At 44.6% G+C, this 21816-nt stretch overlaps 1 protein-coding gene across 2 annotated transcripts in view; it reads right to left on the bottom strand.

Annotated features, from left to right (window-relative positions):
* Positions 1-339: 339 nt before the first annotated feature.
* LOC120541184 (ras-related protein Rab-3D-like) overlaps positions 340-21816 on the bottom strand; it is a 67926-nt gene continuing 46449 nt past the window's right edge. For both annotated transcript variants that reach the window (XM_039772594.1, XM_039772593.1), the window contains exons 3-5: positions 8581-8699; positions 7716-7840; positions 340-4958 (exon numbers count right to left, since the gene is read on the bottom strand). In XM_039772594.1, coding sequence (XP_039628528.1) covers positions 4771-4958; positions 7716-7840; positions 8581-8699 — 432 coding nt within the window. In that variant the 3' untranslated portion in view covers positions 340-4770. The remainder of the gene's footprint in view (positions 4959-7715; positions 7841-8580; positions 8700-21816) is intronic.

Here is a 21816-nt window from a genome sequence, read left to right as displayed (position 1 = left end):
ATGTTGCGCTGAGTGACACACGTCCTTACCCAGGAACACACCGACTCATACAAGTGCGGATCTGAACGAGACTCGGTGGGTCGTGTTTGGCGAGTTTCACAGTTTTGACCTGCTGGTTTGTCCCAAGAGACTGCGATGGAGTAACCTGTTGGGGGTGGCAGGACATTTACGAAAGGCAGCGATAGGGAAGATGGACGAAGAGGAGAACCGTCAAGTAAAGCGGCGACTCGCGAGCGCTCACACAAACACAAAAGAAAGGAGGATGGCGTCTTCTTTGTGAATGCAAGTTTATTTTAAAGTTTCATTTTTTTCCCCTATATATATATATATATATATATATTTTTAACCTTAAAGTCAACATCCTTTTTAAACATATTCACAATGACCTAAATAAAACACACAGAAATTGCACAATAGGCATAACTTCAACATTATAGTGTTTTGGCATTTGTGAACCGGACTGAGGGGAGACAAAAACCAAACCTGCGCCTGCAGACACAGACAGGCGACGCCGAGACGCCCACCGAAGGAGGCCACGTTGGAGAACTTTGGTAATCTGCGGAGTCCTGCCAAGCAGGTAACGGGCACAGCGTGACAAGATTGGCACAGTGTTTCAGAAAGACGCACGCTTTCCTGGATTCTAACGGTAAATCAGAGCGTGATATGAAGCTTTTAAAAGTTTCATCTTAAGACCCCCCCGACACAAGTCTAGAAAGTGAAAGCGTCTCTACAGTAGTCAGGGACAGTTGGGGCTTCTCCTTTGTAGTCGTTGGTGTCACGTTTGCTGTTCTTAGTGCCTGATGGGTCACTTTATTACATGCTTCTCTATGAAATTCAGAATACGCTGCGTCGTCTTTATTTGACCCCATCATCGTACGATACAAAAAAATAATAATCAGGGGTCCGCCAATCCGTTACTCTCAACTCGGCTCATAAATCTCGCCGAAAAATATTTAACGTGATGGGAAGAGTCATTCAGAATTGGAGGTCAAGAAGCCCCAGTGGTCCGCTGTGCGCCATTTTGGTGTTTCCAGCCTTACAGCAGATTTTGAGTGAACACGTAAACAGTAAATCTGAACAGCAGCACAATGTATCCCATCTGAGACCAAATACATATTTATATATAGAGCCATTTCCCCCCCAACATTAATGGTCAGAAATGCTTTGATTTTGTTGGCAAAGGCACATTTTGAGTAACAGCATTGAGCTCTTCAAGTGGGATTGGAAATCAAATAGAAATGCCATCCAGTAAGAGCAAAACGAAATCAAGAAAAAGGAATTAAGGCCGAAGGACACACACACAGACAGACAGACAGACACCCACTTAGACACACAGACACCCACACACACAGACAGACACCGACAGACACCCACCCACTTACACACACAGACACACAGACGTGTGCCAGGCCAGCGCACTGCTATTTCAATTCAAGCTGCAGACCTTTGCAGAAAGCGCACTTTCGGTTTTAGGTGACGGAGCCCCACTTAGTGCAAGTAACTTGTCTGCCACACGAATGAAGCAACAGAGAAGAAGTTCAAGACAAATCTGCGGCAGCGGCGGCGAGTGCGTAGCAGGACTGGGGCCGTAGGGTTAGGGTACAAGCAGCCCCATTGCTCACCAATAAAAAAGTAAAAGAAGATTCATTAAAGCAAACGACCCGAGGACGCGAGTGCCGACAGACACGAGGGACTTGTTGCAGCCGCCTTCTTGTACTTTGTATCTGATGCGCTACGTCCTTCAGGCCAAAGAGAACCGAGGTGCTCATTAATAGAATCAGCCGTCAGCAAAGTCGGGACCAAAGGTGAGAGCGTTCGCGAGAGCCACTGATGTCGGTACTACTTCGTGATAATACACGGGGTAACCGCTAATGAGTTACAATTCACTTAGAAATTGTCCAAATAATTAAGTAACTGGATCCTACTACACAAATGTCACAATAAAGGTAATTAACTCAATGAGCCGTCCATTAATTGAATGATTGAATTCTATGTGAAATATCCATTAGTAATGCATTGCGTTTTATGTATCGTTCATTTAACAAGGGTATTAATTATTTAATCAATCAGTCATCAAGAAGCACATTTTAAAACAAGAGTATGTTTAACTTAAGGGGCCAATTGTTTAATTGCTGGTTTGCCTAAAAGGCAGTTATTAACTAAAGATGGCTAATTAGTTCCTTTGATTGCCATGGCGATAAAAGAAGAAGAATATTAAATGGCAAATGGCGCCGTCACATAATTCATCTTCCAACAACAGGCAGACGTCGGTATGAGGAGGGCTACGACTGTGAATTAAGCGAAGCACTGCCATCATATGTGAATATGTTGACATCGGTAACCGTCTGCTGTTAAACTTAATGAGATCCCAGGGTGGCAGGCAGCGGGCTTTGCCAGCTCACGACGGTGGCGGCGTTTTGTGTTTATTGACACGTCCAGTAAAATGAACGCCCTGTGAGGGTTGGGCTTGTCGAGAGGCTGCGCTGCTGCTGCGCTGCTCGTGTTTAGTCCCCGAGTATGAGCTGACGGCGGTGGTGTGGCACAGACGTGTAAAGTGACCTTTAAAGATCAGTCCTGCGGTGACATTTCAACCCGCGTCGCCCTACACTAACATTCAGGAGCGAGACTGGGAGTTGGGCTGCGGACGGCGCGGCTCTTCACCTTCCTGTTTTTTTGGGGGTGACTTTCGGCAGTTGGTGACGTTCTTTGTGTCTGCGCTGTGTGTGTGACTCCTATGGCAGCAGCACACACTTTTAACCGTAATGCGAAGAAGATTCCATTTTTTATGACCAAAACTCTACAGATAAAAATCACAAAGGCGATCGAACTTCCTAAACAGGAGCACCATTCATAAATTAGGATGAATATATTCAACCTAAACTAAAGTACACAGTGATCCCCTGCTACAAAAGCGTTCAGGAGGGGCTTCTGATATTCAGGCGTAGAAACACAAGAGTGAAGGCTTCCAGGGCAGGAAACCATTCTGTGTGTGCCACCCTGTGACTTGTCACCTATGTCATAAGAGTCCCCGGAAAGCCCACCTAAACAGAGCAGCACGGAAAAAAGTTTGCGTGAGATTTTAGCTGAGAGACACAGGAGGGCACTGTTCACTTGGCAGCGCCTGTCACTGCTTTTTAGCAGAAGTGCCCAGCCGAGTAAACAGCTGGGAGGTGGCGCTGCCCACTCTGGGCCTGAACCTTTCACACGAGGCACCTGCTCATGGTTTGTCCTTTCACTCCACACATGCGCTGATCAGGGCACCAGAAAAAACATCTTGAAATATGTGCTGGCACGTGGTGCCAGGGTGCCCTTGCCATCTGTGTGTAGAGAATGGCCGGGCAGACGTGTACACTGGAGAGATTAAGGATTGTGAGTGTGCCCGTAGGACCATCTGGGAGTGTGTGTGGACGGACACGTGCTTATGCTGGTGTACGCATACTGGCACATGCACGTGTGTGAGGCTGGGTTTGTGTATTCATCTGAATTGGCACGAGGGCGTGTATAGATCTAAAACACATTGTGCTCAGCTGGAGGGCCTCATATGACGTCAGCAGGTATTGTTGTCAGATTGACCACCAAGAAGAACTGCCCAGTCTGGTATGCGGTGCCATTTAACAACCACTAAACACCTCAGGACAGACAGACGGACAGACACATTCAATCAAATCAGACCTGCGCTTTATATTATTATGCGTATGTATGACAGCGGGTCCGACCTCTGATAAAGACATCTCTGTTCAGGCCTGGTTTAGTCGCCGAGTCAAGAATCGACTTGATTGTTAATCAGAGCCCTGCCAAGTACATCAGCGTAAGCTCATCACACAACAACATTCTAACGCAGATCAGCGGAGACCTTCAGAACCCACTGACGTTAAATCGCACCCGTACTTTGATGAAGCTACGTCTTTGAAAGTGCGCATCTGTGTTCTTGGGCCCTGCTCGGTGGTCGCACTTCGTGATTTGCTGTACATTTTCTAGCCACCACAAACGTGTGACCTTTCCATACTTCACGTGTGTGTGTGTGTGTGTGTGTGTCTGCCAGTTAGCGATTGGGCATTACCCACGCCTGTAAAATGAGTACCATCATCATCCAGAGCACAAGATGCACAAAAAAACCAAAGGAGCTTCTATCCACCGGTGTCATCTTTTCCAAAATATCTCACCCCGTCCTTACACTAATGTCCCAGTGGCTGACAGATGTGGAATTCTTCAGTTTCTCTCCCTCAAGGAGAGCCTGCCTGTTCCTAGAGTGCCAACCGTAGTCCCTTTGCAGCTGATACCCACTTCTTATTATGCCCCCCACAAGTTCCACTAGGCGTCCAGAAGGTACCGTAATGGCTAACAGTGTATGTGTGCAGGGTGGGACGCGACTCTGAAAGTGTGGACTTTGTTTTGGCCAAGGAGTAACCCTTGGTGGCAGAAATTGGCACCCGCTGCTTTCCTAAACGTGAAAAAGAGAGCATTTACAGGGCATGGTCTTCAAAGAGGTGGGCAGGAGGGCACTGAGCTGCATTGGGGGATATGACAGAAACTAGCAATCAGCGTTTGCACCAGTGAACCCAAAAGTGAAAGTGGAAAGAGAGGTGTGCGAAGGGAGGGATGAGGTTTACTTGAAATGTCGAGTTTTTTTTATTATTCTAAGATGACAACAGTAGAATTCGGGGAAAAAAAAAAAAAAGCAAAAGTTTTATCGTTGAAGAACGGCGGGTCAAACCAAAGCAGCTTTGCTGTACGGGGCTGACAGTTGCACCTCGGCGGAGAGGGTCTCCCCTAACAAGAACAGCCGCTCTGGCTGGGCGGGGGGTGTTCACTGAGGGGCGAGCCTTTGTTGTTGCTCACAATTGATTGGTCCGAGTCTACGCTCTCGTTCATCTTCTCGCAGATAATGTCCACCAGTCGTTCAAACACCTGCTTCACATTGATGTTATCCTTGGCGCTGGCCTCGAAGAACACAAATCCTGCAGAAGAGGAGAGGAAGAAGGAAAACGTTACTCGCGTGGAAACCTGGGGCTTGCTTTCCACTGGTAACTAACTGAGCATTTACTGTGGGGCTGCCTGGCTAGAGGTAATCCTGAAAGGCACAGCCCTTCAGCCTACAGCAGGGACACACTCGGGACACTTAATCGAAGGTCAAAGCCCACCAACTCGGCAACGAGTCCCTCCAAAAAATCCACATGCTTTGCACTGGCAGTACCCTGGAGAGGATCATCTCCAGACTGAGGAGACCCCACACTCTGCGACTCTTCAGTTCCACCCGGGGGGTAAACGTTAACATTATACAAAGTTATTGTCTGTTATACCTGCATTGTTATCACTCGTTAATTTAATATTGTTCTTTATCAGTGTGCTGTTGCTGGATTATGTATGTGAATTTCCCTTTGGGATTAATAAAGTATCTATCTATCTACCCAAGTAAGTGGAATCGACCTTGGCTGTAGAGCTTTTACAGAAAAATGAAACCCTGCAGCGTATGCCTCACCTCCTCTGCTAAGGGCTGCTCAGCAAACAAGCATGCAGTGCCCCAGACCCGGGGAGGGAATTCACAGATGGATTTACGATGTTCTTAGTCTATAAAAATACGTGAATCACACCGCCGGTCACAACATCTGCGTTTGCCAGCCCCAATGGCGCATTGCTGTAAATGTCTTTTTCTCTTAAAAGTGCAACCCAGTGAACGCATTTGGTGGACCCGAGTTCGCTTCCCGGGTCCTCCCTGCGTGGAGTTTGCATGTTCTCCCCGTGTCTGCGTGGGTTTCCTCCCACAGTCCAAAGACATGCAGGTGAGATGCACTGGTGATCCTAAATTGTGCTTGGTGTGTGCCCTGCGGTGGGCTGGCGCCCTGCCCGGTGTTTGTTTCCTACCTTGTGCCCTGTGCTGGCTGGGATTGGCTCCAACAGACCCCCGTGGCCCTGTAGTAAGGATATAGCGGGTTGGAAAATGAATGGCTGGATGGATGCATTTGGTGGTTTCGGGCATTGCACGTGTTTCTCTGATGTCAACTTTGATCTATTAGGTTTATAATTTTATAGACGGTTGCCGTCTCAGTCTGCGTTTCCTGGCCTCACCCAGCACTGTCAGGACGAGCTTCGGGCACCGAGACCCTGAACTGGATGAAGTGGTTGTGAGAATGTTATTCACGTAATTTATTTCCCCTTTACACAACTAGCGGGCTCTGCCCCCTCCTCGCTTTGCTCGCCAACCACCGGGCGGGCACTATGTGCTACCCACTTCGCAGCTCTGCCACTCACATATGGGGGAGAGGATATACAATTTACACAGATTGTTATTTTCATGGGAATTGTTACATATGCATAATAGAACTAATTATTTTACATTACAGCGAGTAATTAACCAGAGTAAAAAATAGTAAAACATAATAAAGTGAAAGAAAATTACGTTTCATGTTGCGTTAGAGGTATTCGTTCTGTTTGGCTTTGAAATGAACACAAATACTTTTTAAACGTACACTTTTACTGTAAAACTTCAGTAAAAACAATTTTTTGAATGAACTTTTCGCCAATATTGCATTGAATTTTGATTTCATGTTTGGACTTTCATCGTAATAACGTAACGTATGACTGCCCGCGAGTGGATTTCGTTTCTTTCTTTCTCTCTAATAAATAAACGGACTCTTTCGAATGTTTGTCCCTGAGATTTGTTAATTGCCATTGTAAAAGCTATTTTAACGGGACACTGTAAACGTTTTAATACGAATGGCATATCGAGATCTCCTTTGGTGTCTCATGTTATCCCCCGAAGATGAACTACGTGACCTTTCTTGTTAAAATTTTATATTTTAGAATTCTTCGACCAATTTTGAATCCTACTCATCTTGTCCAATTGCATAGCCCATCACTCAGACATAAATTACACAATAACATTACGATACGTCCTTCTATCAACAGTAATGGAAGACCAGAAGGTGTTAACAGTTGTCGATATTCTTCGTGACATTGTAAGTTGATGTTTTCATCTTCCTCACCATCACCACTAACTGTGTCAGCAGAGTCTGTTGATACGCATTTCGCCGATTTGTCGTGTAACTGATCAACAATTATCACGTTATTTTTGTTTGACTTCATCGTTTCTTGCTGCTAGGATTGCCAGTGTACTCATTTCTTCTGTTGATAACCCATCTGGATTAAATTCTTCAATAAGATTTGGACACAATACGTCTTCTTTAATTGGGAACTTAAAGTGAGGAAAACGTAGAAATGCATAAGAGCTGAGAGCGCAGGAAGTGAGTCTGGCAAAAGCATTCACACCAATGAGAGGTGAGAGGACGGTGGGCGTGGCTGAGAGGGGGCGGGACTTGATGAAATCTCTTGGCAATAGTCTCGTCTCAAGATTTTCTTTTATAATAGAGAGACGTAAGTGGCAGGCAGAGCCATCAAGGCAGTACGCGGCTGTGAATTAGGAGGACAGATTCACTCTGCAAAAATCGCAGCTCGTTTTATTGACTGTCTATAAATTAAAGAATGTTTTTAAGAACCTTGTCAGTGGAACATCCCGTTCATCAATGGATGGAAGTTGAACATGGACACTGTTGTATGATGGGAACAGGCAGCAGTATAACACAATGCCCTTCTCCACTGGCTGTTCTGGTTAATAAATTCACGCTGCCAGCGATTCTTTTCACACTGTCATGGGTACTACGTCTGAAACTTCAACAACAGGAAGAACGAGACACAGAAAGGTTTATCACTTAACTTACCCAAGTCATCAGCCAGTCGCTTGCCATCCTCAGTGGGGATAACACGATCATCTTCCAGGTCACACTTGTTCCCAACTAAAATCACCTGTGCGTTGTCCCACGAGTAAGTTTTGATCTGAGTTGCCCTGGGAGAGCAAAGGAAATATTGTGAGTACTTCCTCCTTCTACCAGTGTAACATGAAACGCTCTTCACAGATCAGCCGTGACCGGCAAACAGACAGGCGTCCCATGTAGTGTGCGTGTTCATGAGAAAATGAGACCAAATAAACTGTGAGATGGTGAGAAGATGCCATGTTTCACACACTTCAGCAGTCCTAAATGGCTGAGCTAGCATTCTGGATCTAGCAGCAGCGCTGCACCATTTTCACACTTTTACGGGCTAATCCCGCATGCTGTACCCAAGTTTTATTGCAACTTAACCTGAAATCAAAAATGAGCTAAACATTCTGCACAAGTGAAAGGTTGCCAGCCATTCCTCGTCACCAGTTCCAGTTTATTTTCACCACTCACGCTAAATTGGCAGTCCTGAGTTTCGTCCTCGTTACGCACTCATCCATTCACTGTACACTTTCCAGCTTTAGCACGCAGCCACCGTTACACGCTCTTTGCACCATAAAATGACCTACCATTTGTGAACACAGTGCAAGAAGGAGGTAAGCAGCCAACTTGAAATGTCTGTAAATGTAGCATCCAATTTAGAGATTTGGACAGTTTAAGAAAATTAAAGACCAATCGAGAGACAACCACAGAAGAACTTTAATAAATGACACAATATTTCTGCATTTTCAAATAAAAAAAAAGGTCAGGGTGACCGCCCATAATGCACATTTTAAAGAATGAATTCTGTGAAAAACGTTTGACTTACCAGTCCTGAACAGCATTGAAGGAATCCTGGTTAGTAATGTCATACATGAGGAGGAAGCCCATCGCACCACGGTAGTAGGCTGTGGTGATGGTCCGGTATCTCTCCTGGCCTGCCGTGTCCTACAGATACAAAAAAGAAAGAACGAAAGAAATAAAAACAATGTTCCTCACCGCCCACCTCCCTCTAATATTGCTCAGTTTGGAGGGCTCAGACAGCAGTTCTCTAACATATAAAACCATTTCACAGTCCCTCCCTTTCAAAGATCCAAGAGGACATTGGGAACAGGACCTCTCACTCAACATCTCAGAAAAGGAGTGGAAGGCAGCAATGCAGAGAATTCACTCGAGCTCCATTTGATCAAGCATACAACTATTCAACTCAAAATGATATAATCGAGCACATCTCTCTCGTTTAAAATTGTCCAAAATGTTTCCAGGGCGAGAGCCAACCTGTTAACGTTGCAATCGAGCTCAGGCCTCACTGGGCCACATGTTCTGGGCCGTGTGCAGCACATTAACATCATTCTGGACCAAAATCATTAAATGCCTCTCAGACAGCCTTGGGGTCCCAATCCCTCCTAATTCTCTAACAGCTGTGTTTGGTGGGCTCACAGAGGGGCTTAAAGTAAAGAAGGACAAACAAACTGTGATTGCCGTTACTACCCTACTGGCACGCAGACTTATCTCGCTCAACTGGAAGACTCCTAACACTCCTCTGTTAAGTTAGTGGGTAACTGATGTTATCTACTACTTGAAATTGGAAAAAACGAAATTCTCACTTAGCGGATCTGTGCAGAACTGTTTCAAAACCTGGCAGGATCTGATCAGTAACATTTAAGAATAAGCATTTAAAGCACCGAGGAAGCAGATTCTCTTTTTCTTCTCCATTTATCTTTATTGACTTATTAATTCATCGGTTTACTTATTTTTACAAGCTAAGTTTTACTCTCTGGCCATGCTCTCTTTCTCAGGGGTGGAAGTTTGTTTTGTCTTGGTAGAGTGATATGTTCCTCTACTTTCTCCTTTTGGATTATTAATATGTAGCCTTTGTCAGAATGCCTCTAATCTCCCAGACCTTCCTCTGTTTATAAGGTATTGTACTTCTCCTCACCTTCCCTTCTGTATCTGTAACCTCAGGCAATTAGGTGTAGTAAAAGACAAGCAGGAGTTAACTTGCAATTTAAATAATGTATTCTCGATAATATTCATAAATAATAACAATATGCAAAGTACAAGTGAATATCGGCAACCATACAACCTGATAAATGGTGATGTGTCATTTCAGGTGGCACTCAGACTTGTTAGTTACTTAAAATGTCCCTAGTTAAGTCCTCATTTGTGGTCAGCTTTCTTCACAGCAGGCCGCATGCCTGTCTCAATATGGCTGCCGAGCTGTGCTCTTCATTGTGTTGTCCTTTTAAGTTCATGGTGTGAGATGGTCTTCATCAGTTTAGTAAGAGAGAGAGGGTGAGGTAAAGCAAGCAAATTTATTGGTTTTCTGTCCAACCCCTACAGCCAATAGGGCGTCATGGTACTTAAAGGCTTCTGATACAAACCAGTTAATTCCAAACAGCCATACTTCAGACCAATGGAGGGACAGAATACCCTCACAGCTGCCACCCTCCAAACCATGTGTTGAGGTAAAGACTGGCAGTTGGGCAGCCTGGCAGCCTGGCTTTGTGTGCGGGTTGACTGAGAGACTTTAGCAGAGACATATTGGTCAGACTTGTTTGAGGCACTTCATCCAACCCTGTCGTAAAATTCAAAGAGACTCAGTCCTATAAACATGAATGCTTCTCACTAGCGTAACACTGATATTACATTTGCTTTGCCTAAGTTACAAATAAAGATATACAAAATATTTAATCAACTGGTATTCAAAATTCAACATCACAACAGGGTTGATTTGTTTTCAATCCTATTTTTGTAAAAATTGATCTATTTGTATGGAATGTCGTGTAATTACAATAAAATCAATAAAAAAAAAGTAAGAAAAGAAGTCAATAACACTTTAGGACACAAAAAAAATGGCCACTTAGTTGGTTTCGTTGTCCAGCACGTCCAGAGAGATGTAACAAACAGATATGGTCAAAGGGCAGTACAGTAAATTAGAATTCAAGAGGTGGACGACGGGCTCTTTAGTCTTCTGCCTTCTTCTCAAAATGGACTAGTGGGCTTTAGCTGTCACCTTTTATAATGAACATTATTATAACATGAAGGCTATCACTGAAATCAAAAACAACAAGCTATGCCCCGAGGAGCCATAGAACTAAAGAAAAAGAAATGAAGTCACTGAACTCTTACTGTAATCTGAGAGACATTACTGCTGGGGTCTGATACATTCTCGATTCATTTTTAATATACAACTGTATGTAGATATTGGGAAGGACTTTTAATCCATCCAGGAATTCTTCCACATGTGGTGTCGGTTGTCGGTTGTAGACAGAAAGCCAATTCATTGGTAGACATTGACGCAAGTCCAACTCCAATTTATCACACAGACTCAACTGAAGGCTGCCAATAATCCTGTTGGAGGAAATATGGAGTCTCCAAGCAAAGAAGATCCCCCCTCCTGGGAACTGAATTGGGGTCTACGGTTATGAGGTGGTAGAACTAACTACTGCAGCCACACCATGACGGACCAGCTTACCCAGAGGACCCGGTGAGCAAATGTAAAATACGCTACTTATTGACTAAGAGGGTGTTGAGTGAGTCTGTATAGTTACCTTAGCCAAGCAACAGTAGGCACAGTCAGGGGTGCTTATTATGACACAGCACTGCATACACATGAATGAGGGTCTTGGGAACGGTGGGCTTGCAAAACTCCTTCCTCTTGTAGCCTCAAATGAATTCATCCTGCTGCTAGGAGGATTTGCTACAACTACAAGTTATGACCAGAGAGCTTGCAGTATGTCCTTAGCTCTTTACATCGACTTCCATTTAACAGAGAGAGGTAGGTTAGGAGCGGGCACTGACACAGCGCATTGGCCCACCTACCACATGACCAACCACCTCAGGACCCGAGTGCAGCGGGTGACACCTCGGCACCACACCAGTTCAGATGGAATGGAACAGGGAGAGGTTTTTATGGTGGCTGGAGGGCCAATTCTGCCAATTTTTCCCTGCAGGGCTGGATGCAGATTAACGGACGGAGAAATTGCAGGTTAAGGGTCCTGCTCAAGGCACTGTTGGCGTTTACCGGATTTGAACCGGCAGCCTTCACATTGCCAGGTCAGGTTAGGGCTGATTTCAGACCTGCTTACACATCAAACCCTCAAGTGTTTTGGGGGGTCTGTTTACTTGTCGATACACACAAACATACCACAGCATACCCGATGATCTCAAAGCTCTCGTGAACTACGAGATTCAGAGGTAAGTAAAACTATAGCGTGAGGTCAAACCTTTACCTACAGGGCCTGACGTCTGTGACATTCAAGTCTCGGCATAAAACCAAGGCAGAGACGATTCATAAAGCTTACTGACCACTGTGACTGGTAAAAAAACAAGAAAAAGAACAGAAGAACAGACGGGATGTAAGTGTGAACACGGCCTCTTTGTGTGCTGCGCTTCAGTACAAGACATTTGTGTGGCAGACTGGAGCGAGCAACCTGCTTACAAAGCCGAGAGAAAGTGCGGAGCGGCTCTTACCGACAGAAGTGGATTCTGTTTGATCGTTTAAAATAAATAAATACATAAATAAATAAAATTCACCACACATTTCATTAGAGAAAGAAACTTTGTTAGTAGGCCACGATAGTTTGGTGCCTGGGGAGGACAAGCATCTGCGGGTCGATTTCCCCAAAACGAATGCTTCCTCACCGTTGGTAACACGATCTTAATTCAGAGTGCTTCTCAGCAGTGCTTATAGATGGAAGGTGTAATTGTAATGAGGGCATACGATGGAAAAGAAGGACATGAAGAGTCTTTACAGGGGCACTGACATGTAGCGAGAAAAGAAATGAGTAGACAAGCACAGAGATGTGGTGGTGAGATTCTTAGCCCGATGAGAGAAGTCGTAAAATCAACTGGAATGTCCAAGCAAATTCTAGGAAACAAAACCCGATCTAAATCCGTGAAGTGGTTCTCTCAATCGCTAGCTAAGCGGAGGTAAGACACGCCCGGAGGCTGGCACGTGGGTAAGGACGGCCCTGCCCACTCCCCTCTACCCTCTGCCCGCTGCGTCTCTCAGATTTTGTGAATAATTCGCTTCTGCAAGCAAACTCTGAAGTGGTGTGTAAATTTCTAAAATGATTTGTGCCAGTAGAATGTAAGAGGCATTCAGTCAGTCATTATCACTACACAGGGTCATGGGGGTCTGCTGGAGCCAATCCCAGCCAGCACAGGGCGCAAAGCAGGAAACAAAGCCTGGGCAGGGTGCCAGCCCACCGCAGGGCACACACACACACACCCACTCGGGACAATTTAGGACCGTCAATGCACCAAACCTGCATGTCTTTGGACCCACGCAGACACGGGAAGGACATGCAAACTCCACGCAGTAAGGACGCGGGACGTGAACCCAGATGGGTCTTCTAATTGTGAGGCAGCAGCGCTACCCACTGCGCCACCGTGCCGCCCTGAGAATTCCAATTTTAAATAAAATAGTCTTGCAAGGTCTTTGAGACGGTGAGTCGTATGATTGTAAGTACCAGAGAAACGGACTTAAGTACAAAATATTCAGCTTTGGAATGAAGGTAGAAATCAAGAATAATGAAACCAATGTGTAAGTTTCTGAAATTGAGCAACGGATGTACAATTTATTATTAAAATTAACTTCAGTATTCCAGCCACCTAATAACAAAATTCTAGAGCATAAGAAACAGCAAAGTCTACTGTACTTTTGTGTGTGTAAGTGTGTTTAGTGCACTTTAGCTTTAGAAAGACGAAAGATAAGGATAATCAGGGTTGGCTGAGCACCACTTAATTTAATAAAAAAATAAATAAAGAGACGCTGAATGCACTGCTTCAAGCAATGATTAGCAATAAAACCAGAGCACGGATTACCAGTCTATCCATACACACAGTATATGCTGTACTAGCCGTCCCCTGTAGAAGTGAAACAGGACAGTGAGGAGGGTCCCGTCCCACCCGGACCCCCACTCCTGACATCACTCTTCCCCCTCCCCTCGGTCCGTAGCCTCTGTCTCTCAGATTAGCGTGAATATATCACTCCTGACTCCGATACTTAGAGCTAGAGGAGAAGTCGCAAAATCAACCGGAATATTCAAGCAAATTCTAGAAATAAAACCCGATATAAATCCATGGAGTAGTTCTCTTGTGAAAAGTGGACAGACAGACAGACGTACGTTGGATTACATATATATATATATATATATATATATATATATATACACACACACAGGGTAACACAGAAAAACGGAACTTTTGAAATGCGTAGTGGCAGCCATGTACAGTTGGCAGTACTGCGGAACAGGGACCTTGAGCTCTAATCAGTCTCGCCATTTAGTAATCAATTGCAAGGCAATCAATGGCAGCTGTGTGAGAATTGTTCGGTAACAGTGTCATCTCAAGATTTGGTGACATTCCCTGGTCTTCAAGATCACCGGATTTGTCCGTTTGTGATTTTTTCTTATGGGGCTGCCTTAAGAGTTGGGTCTACATGACTCGGCCAAGGACACTGAATGAATTGAAACAAAGAATTCAAGATGAAATTCGTGGTATCCCAGCTGAGATCAATGGGGAACCTCAACAGCAGATTGGAAGAATGCATACGTACAGGAGGATGCCATCTACAGGACGTCATTTTCAGACACTGATAATTTGGATTACTGTCTCTTAAAAGGCAAGTTGCAGTGGTTCAATTGCTGTCAATAAATCTTTTTTGTTGGATTTCTTCTATTTTTATTGGGTTTGTATATATATATATATATATATATAGTAGATAGAGAGAGATATATAGCAGGACCAATATTAAACACACAAAATCAATATTCTGTATTGATAAATACATAGATATGAAAGGCACTATATAATAGATAGATAGGTAGTGTCGGAAATGGCTGGGGTGGCGACCTTGCCGGGACGCCCAGGAGGACCGGAGGAGGGCTTGTGCCTTTCCCAGACCATGTGGGGGTGACTGCCCTGGTTGCTTTGGGGACCACGTGTATAGAGCTTTGAAGCTCAACCCTGTAGGGGCTTGTGGTCCAAGGTTGCTGGGACACACCTGGAGCACATCCAGGGAACTATAAAGGGGGCCGCCTCCCTCCATTCGATGGCTGGAGTCGGGTGGAAGAGGACAGAGCTCGGAGGTGAGGAGTGGAGGCGGACTAGAAGAGGCATTGTGAGGCCAGGACTTGAAGGGTGATGGGTGCTGCGGCACTGGGTTGTGTGTGCTCACTTGTAAATATTTGTAAAATAAACGTGTTGTGGTGATAAAATCATGTCTACCTCCCCTAGATAGGTAGAATAGATAGAAGGAAGGAAGGAAGGCACTAGATCACAGACAGACAGACAGACACTTTATTATTCCCAAGGAGTAACTGATAAAGAACAATATTAAATTAAAGAGTGATAACAATGCAGTGCAAGTTAAAAATGCCAGGTGGAGAGCGTTTAGTAATCATATCAGTGATAACAATAACTTTCTGAAACCTTTTTTAATACAATTCAGGCTTGTACCGTCAATTGTAAACGGTAGTTTATGTTAAGAAAGTTTCAGTTTTAGTGCGATGTGACTTTTTCCACGGATTGCAGCACGTCTTAATGCTGTGAGGCCCACTGTGTAATCTGTTATTAAGTTACGTCACGTTTGGACTGAACACACGGCCCGCTGACAGATGTCTAATACTGTGTATGACTCTCATTGTTCAATGTCTGCTGAGCCTCAGGCCACTGTGTGGGCGTCACGACTTTTTCTGAAGTTTGGACAGCATTAGCCGCCAGTGCCGTTTTTTGTTTTGTTCCAACAACAGAACGTGCGTAACTCAAAGTTAATGTGAGAGGTGGTCAAAATGGGCATAATCTGGTAAATTAGACAGTTTAAGCAAAGTGCAAGAAAAAGAAAAATCGTCAACAAAAGCAGAAAGTATCAAAGGATACATAAGACTATAAAGAGCAGTACAAAGAAACACCGAGAAGAAAGGTAATGCTGGCATAAATCGATGAGGAATCGAAAGCGTCAAGCCTGTCTGAAGAGCAGCTGCCTCACAACAATGCCCACTGCGTCGTATAAAAGGACTTGTTGAAGTCCCAGACAAGCCCTTTACACCACAGCATGGTGTTACTCAAACGCTGCCTACGTCACGTCAGTTGCAAAGGCCATCCATCCATCCAGTTTCTCACCCTGTTTTCCACTGGAGGGTCCTAGGGGGTCGTTGCTTGTGCCAGCGCCGTTAACAGACTGCCAGGACAGTTCATGATAATACCGGGTGTTGGCCAAAGGTGTGACTTTGTGGTATTCCAAGTGGTGCGTTTGTGTCACAGGGTAACATCCAGCCACACCAGATTAGAAGGTAGGCCAGAAAAGGATATCAACAGTAGAAGGATAATCTCGACACCATCACAGGTAGACGAGATGCTTCATACTGTATCAGGCAAACAGCTGCATGGCCACAAGAATCCACGGTCAAAAAGGCACATGGAAGATGTGGTAGGAACACAAAACGGAAGCAGCAGATTTAAACTGCGCCAGAGTTGGCCGTCAGGATGAGAGCCTTTCTTTATTGGTGGAGAGTGGAGTGGACCAGGAAAGGCCGCTTAGAGATGCCATATAATGCCACAGAGAGGCAACTCCTGTAGCTAAATGGGATTCAGACCAGAGGAATAACCAGCTCCTTTGGTTGGATTTTGACAGAGATGGCAACTGTCAGGGTCTTAGCCAGACACGGTGGAGGGCACCTGCTCTATTTAGTGGGGGTGTCGGTGGGACCTCTCAGGGAAAAGGACAGCAACTGAAGAGTACAACACCTTGACCTGCTGCAGTCGACATCTCTCAATTGGCCAAGCCTCTCAGCCACGCCCACCGTCCTCTAACCTCTCATTGGTGTGAATGCTTTTATCATCACAGTTCCAGCGCTCTCACCTCTTATACATTTTTACGTTTTCCTCACTTTAAGTTCCCAATTAAAGAAGACGTATTCTGTCCAAATCTTATTGAAGAATTTCATTCTGAAGGGTCATCAAGAGAAGAAACGAGTACACGGGGAATCCTAGCACCGAGAAACGAGGAAGTCAAACGAATTAAAGTGAAAATTGTCGATCAGTTACACGGCAGATTCGTTAAATGCGTATCAATAGACTCTGCTGACACAGCTAGTGGTGATGGTGAGGAAGATGAAAACATCAACTTACAATGTCACGAAGAATATCGACAACTGTTAACACCTTCTGGTCTTCCATTACTGTTGATAGAAGGACGTATCGTAATGTTATTGTGTAATTTATGTCTGAGTGATGGGCTATGCAATTGGACAAGATGAGTAGGATTTAAAATTGGTCGAAGAATTCTAACATATAAAATTTTAACAAGAAAGGTCATGTAGTTCATCTTCGGGGGATAACATGAGACACCAAAGGAGATCTCGATATGCCATTCGTATTTAAACGTTTACAGTTTCTCATTAGAATAGCTTTTGCTGTGACAATCGCAGGGACAAACATTTGAAAAAAATCGGTTTATTTATTAGAGAGAAAGAAACAAAATTCCCTCACAGGCAGTTATATGTGCCGATGTCACGATGAAAGTCCAAACACGGAATCAAAATTCAATGCGACAGACAAAAAGTTCATTCAAAAAATTGTTTTTACTGAAGTTTTACAGTAAAAGTGTAACTTTAAAAAGTATTTACTGTGCGTGTTAATTTCAAAGCCATACAGAATGAAAACGTATAACACGACGAACACCTCCAACGCAACATGAAACATAATTTTCTTTCAGTTTAATAGGTTGGTTAATTTCTCGCTGTAATGTAAAATAGTTAGCTCTATTATGCCTACGTAATAATGCCCATGAAGTCAAGTCAAGTCAAGTCAAGTCAAGTCGGGGAGCCTGCACTGGTACAGCACGTTGCCACACCCACTACACAACGAAACAACTCGGGATCCCGGTTGGCAACCCCCTAGGCAGACACGCAGTCAAGTCCCACCCACCGGAAATGACCCTCTATCTGCCGCAGCCAGGTGTTATGTGGGCGACCCCTTGGCCTGGTCCAACCACTTGGATCCCCAACAATGAGCCGGATCAACCTCGGGGAAACGCACCACATGGCCATAGTGCCATAACTGACACTCCCTCACAATGCAGGTCATGTGCCTCATTCGGGTCAAACCAACGGTGCCCAAGGATTTTCCGGAGAGACACACATGAAGGAGTCCAGTCTTCGTCTCAGGTCACTGGGTAGCATCCATGTCTCACAAACAGGAAGCACCAGAACTCTAAAGACTTGAACCTTCACCCTTTTGCTGAGATATCGGGAGCGCCACACACCCCTTTCCAACGACCTCATGACCCCCAATACTCTCCCAATCCGTCTACTGACTTCATAGGAAGAGTCACCAGAGTCATGAATGTCACTGCCAAGGTAAGTAAACCTCTCGACGACGAGGTCGACACTCTCTCCGCAGACAGACACACTGCTGATGGCCGTGACCAAGAGGTCATTAAAGGCCATGAAGATAACAAATCTTTAAATTGTCCATCCGCGTCCCCATACGCGAGTGGCAGAGCCGTGAAGTGGCTAGCGTAAAGCGCCCGCCAAGACAAAAATGGCAGATTAACACAGAATGCAAGCATGGCAGTGACTTTGCTGTTACTCAGAAGACCTCTACACAGGCCAGCGGTGCTTTAGTGAAAGCGATTGATGATAACGCTGCCACTTTCTGGGTCTAGCAGGCCGAGTGTGTGTTAGTATGGATGCTGTCTGTGTGGCGGCTGAATGTTCTCCCAGAGTTTGTGTTGGCTTTTCTTCCACATCCCCAAAAAACGCAAGTTGGGCAATTTGGCAATTCCAAATTTTCCCACGTGGATGTGGGTATGAGTGGGCTCGGACTGTCCTGGGATGTTTCCTGCCTTGTGCTCAGTATTGCCAGGAAATGTTCTGCAAATGATGCTGAACTGAATGACGTGAGACGAGAGGAGTGTGTAACGTCCGCAAACCAAATCCAGTAGAAAGAAAACAAACAGAAAAAGAAAAGAAGGAGTAATCAAAAGGCTCCGTGTGCTTTTTGGTATTCGAAAATTCATTTTAGATGCAAAAACGAAAATGAAAGGAATTTTCAGATTTTGATTTTTGATTAAAGAATAAAATGAGGTAAATGAATGAAAGTGTAATAACTCAAAAACAACAAAACAGACGCATTTACATCGTTTGAAACCGGAGGTGGTACTTCTTCTTCTGCGCGATTTTTGATGACACGTGCGAACAGTCCTCCTCACAACATATCGAGCGACGGCCTTGAAGTTACACTGGCATCAGCAGACGATGGGCCATTACGCTGCTTTTTAGAACCGTAAAAGGGTGACACTCGGGGACGAGGACATGACTGCAGAAAAACGGAGTGGCATCTTTCAGGTAAGAATACAAGCTTTGCAAACCAGTCTACACACCAGTGACCAGTGTTTGCTGCCAGTGGGGCATCACCTGACCGGTCGTTGAACTATAGAAACTTCCGGTTCAGACAAAATAAATAAAGGGCGTTTTCTCGTTCTCGTTTCTTGCATTTTTCTATTTGATGTGTGAAAGAACAAAATGAAAAAAGTAATTGTTTTGCGTTTTTCATTTTTCCCTTTTAAGTTGAAAATCAAATAAATTTCTCTCTTTTTTTTTTTAAAATGACTAGGGGGCTCTGCCGCCTGCTCGCCCACCCCCGTGTTTAGTTTACCGGATATACAATTTAAAGAGATTGTTATTTTCATGGGAATTGTTACATATGCGTTATTTTCATTGTTACTTTAAAAACGTTTGTAAAAACAAATACTTTATTTCTGTCCCCGGGTGTGGTTACATCTCCCTCTCGCAGGACATGTAACGCTGCTCGCATAGTGAATATGGCTGAACAGACGCTAAGGAGATGCCGTCAGATCATCTGCTGACTTTCTGCTGCTGGCGAGCTGCCTGTTCTGCTTGTCGTTGTTTTAAGAGCTGGGAGCACACGATGCGTGTCTGCCAACAGCAATCCAACAACTGCTACGTCAGATGTCTGTGAACTTGTTTTAAATGATGGCTCACGGCCTTGTCTCGTGTGACGTTGTACAAACAAACACTTGTCCTTTATTTCCGGCCCCGGGCGCGGTTACATCTTTCTTGCAGGACGTATAACGCTGCTCGTGTTGTGAAGGGGGTGGCAGCTGCTGTCGCGGTGCCCGTCGATCATTTTAAAGCCTGTCCAGCCACTGTCCTTTTTGCCACTGTGTGTCTCTGCTAATCGTGTTGTGAAGAGGGGAGGTTAGGGTGGCTGAACGTACACAAGGAGAAGAGGTCGGATCATCTGCTGCTGGTGAGCTGCGCGTCATTATTTTAAGAGCTGGGAGCAAGTTAAAGTGCGGGACTGTCTTCGTCTCCCTAGTCTGCCTCCCCAAGATTTTTTTTATTAATAGAGAGATATTTTCTGAAACGAAATTTCAAATACCAAGAAGTACACGGGCCTAAAAAGCACACACAATCCATCAATCCATTTACTGCTTCCACTTAGTCGAGACCCCATTAACAGTTGTAGTAAACCTGCCCTGAACGGGTGGCATTCCCACAAAAGTAGAAATGACAACGCCTTCAGTAGACGTTTGGTATAAGCAGATAAGAAGTGCCAGCGTTTCCCTTACTAGAAGCAAAGGCAGGAGGGGTGTAACTTGTGAACATTGTGGAGAGCAGGTCAACCATTGTTAAAAAGCCTAACAGAAATGACATCTGGTTTTACCTGTCGTGCTCAAACATTTCTAAACCTGTCGGCCGCTCACGCAGAGTAGATTTCATACGCTAGATAAAAAACTGGAAATAGCAGAGTAGTACTGGCACCGACTAATCTATGTGAGCAGGCATCAGAAAGGCAAGGGCCACAATGGAGGAGGCCACTTGTCCCTCACCCCATAACCCAAGATTTAGAGCACAGTGAATACAAACAGGCCTGCGGTCCAAAGCACTTCTGTATCAGTGTGCTGCTGCCGGAGTCTGTGAATTTCCCCTTGGGATTAATAAAGTATCTATCTATCATATAGTGCCTTTCATCTATCTATCTATCTATCTATCTATCAATCATATAGTGCCTTTCATCTATCTATCTATCTATCTATCAATCATATAGTGCCTTTTATCTATCTATCTATCTATCTATCAATCATATAGTGCCTTTCATCTATCTATCTATCTATCTATCAATCATATAGTGCCTTTCATCTATCTATCTATCAATCTATCAATCATATAGTGCCTTTCATCTATCTATCTATCAATCATATAGTGCCTTTCATCTATCTATCTATCAATCATATAGTGCCTTTCATCTATCTATCTATCATATAGTGCCTTTCATCTATCTATCTATCTATCTATCAATCATATAGTGCCTTTCATCTATCTATCTATCATATAGTGCCTTTCATCTATCTATCTATCATATAGTGCCTTTCATCTATCTATCTATCTATCAATCAAACAAGTCAAGCGCACGTGAAACACCACAAGAGGTGACTAATGCTTCTGAGCAGAGGGACAGAGGAGCAGACACAAAGTGACCCACACATCCCATTCATGAAAGTCAAACTGAAATAAATGAATGGCTGATCACTATCGTCATGGCAACTGGCTCCTGACCCCCGCTCATATTCTGGTAACCGAGCTTCTAGGCCCTTCTGTTCCAAATGTCAGCGGGTGTTTGAGCAGTTTCCACGGCAACCTAGGTGAACAAACCGCTAAAGATGGCTCGATCCCTGCCGCTAGGCCCATTTGCAGTGCGAGTGCCACGTGTCGGTCTGTCAGAAGTGAGAAGTCAGTTTGAAATGCTGGATGTCGGAGCAGACAGACTGGAGAACACATTTCCACGGGATTCGAGATCTGGACGGCGGGCACCGCAGCACAAATGGCAAGGCTACAGACAGTCTTACGAAGGCATGCATAATTTAGCAACATCAACAACATTTACTTCTATTGCACATTTTCATCCAAACAGTGCAGCTCAAAGTGCTTTGCATGATGAAGAACGAGTAAAAGCAAGGACAGGCAGTTGCTTTGTGTGATTAAGGCAGGCCATCGACTGATTTATCAGATCAGATCCCGGAGGTTAAGGA

The sequence above is a fragment of the Polypterus senegalus genome, chromosome 12 (genome assembly GCF_016835505.1).
Source record: "Polypterus senegalus isolate Bchr_013 chromosome 12, ASM1683550v1, whole genome shotgun sequence".
Classification (NCBI taxonomy): domain Eukaryota; kingdom Metazoa; phylum Chordata; class Cladistia; order Polypteriformes; family Polypteridae; genus Polypterus; species Polypterus senegalus.
This window is presented reverse-complemented; position numbering and strand designations above follow the sequence as displayed.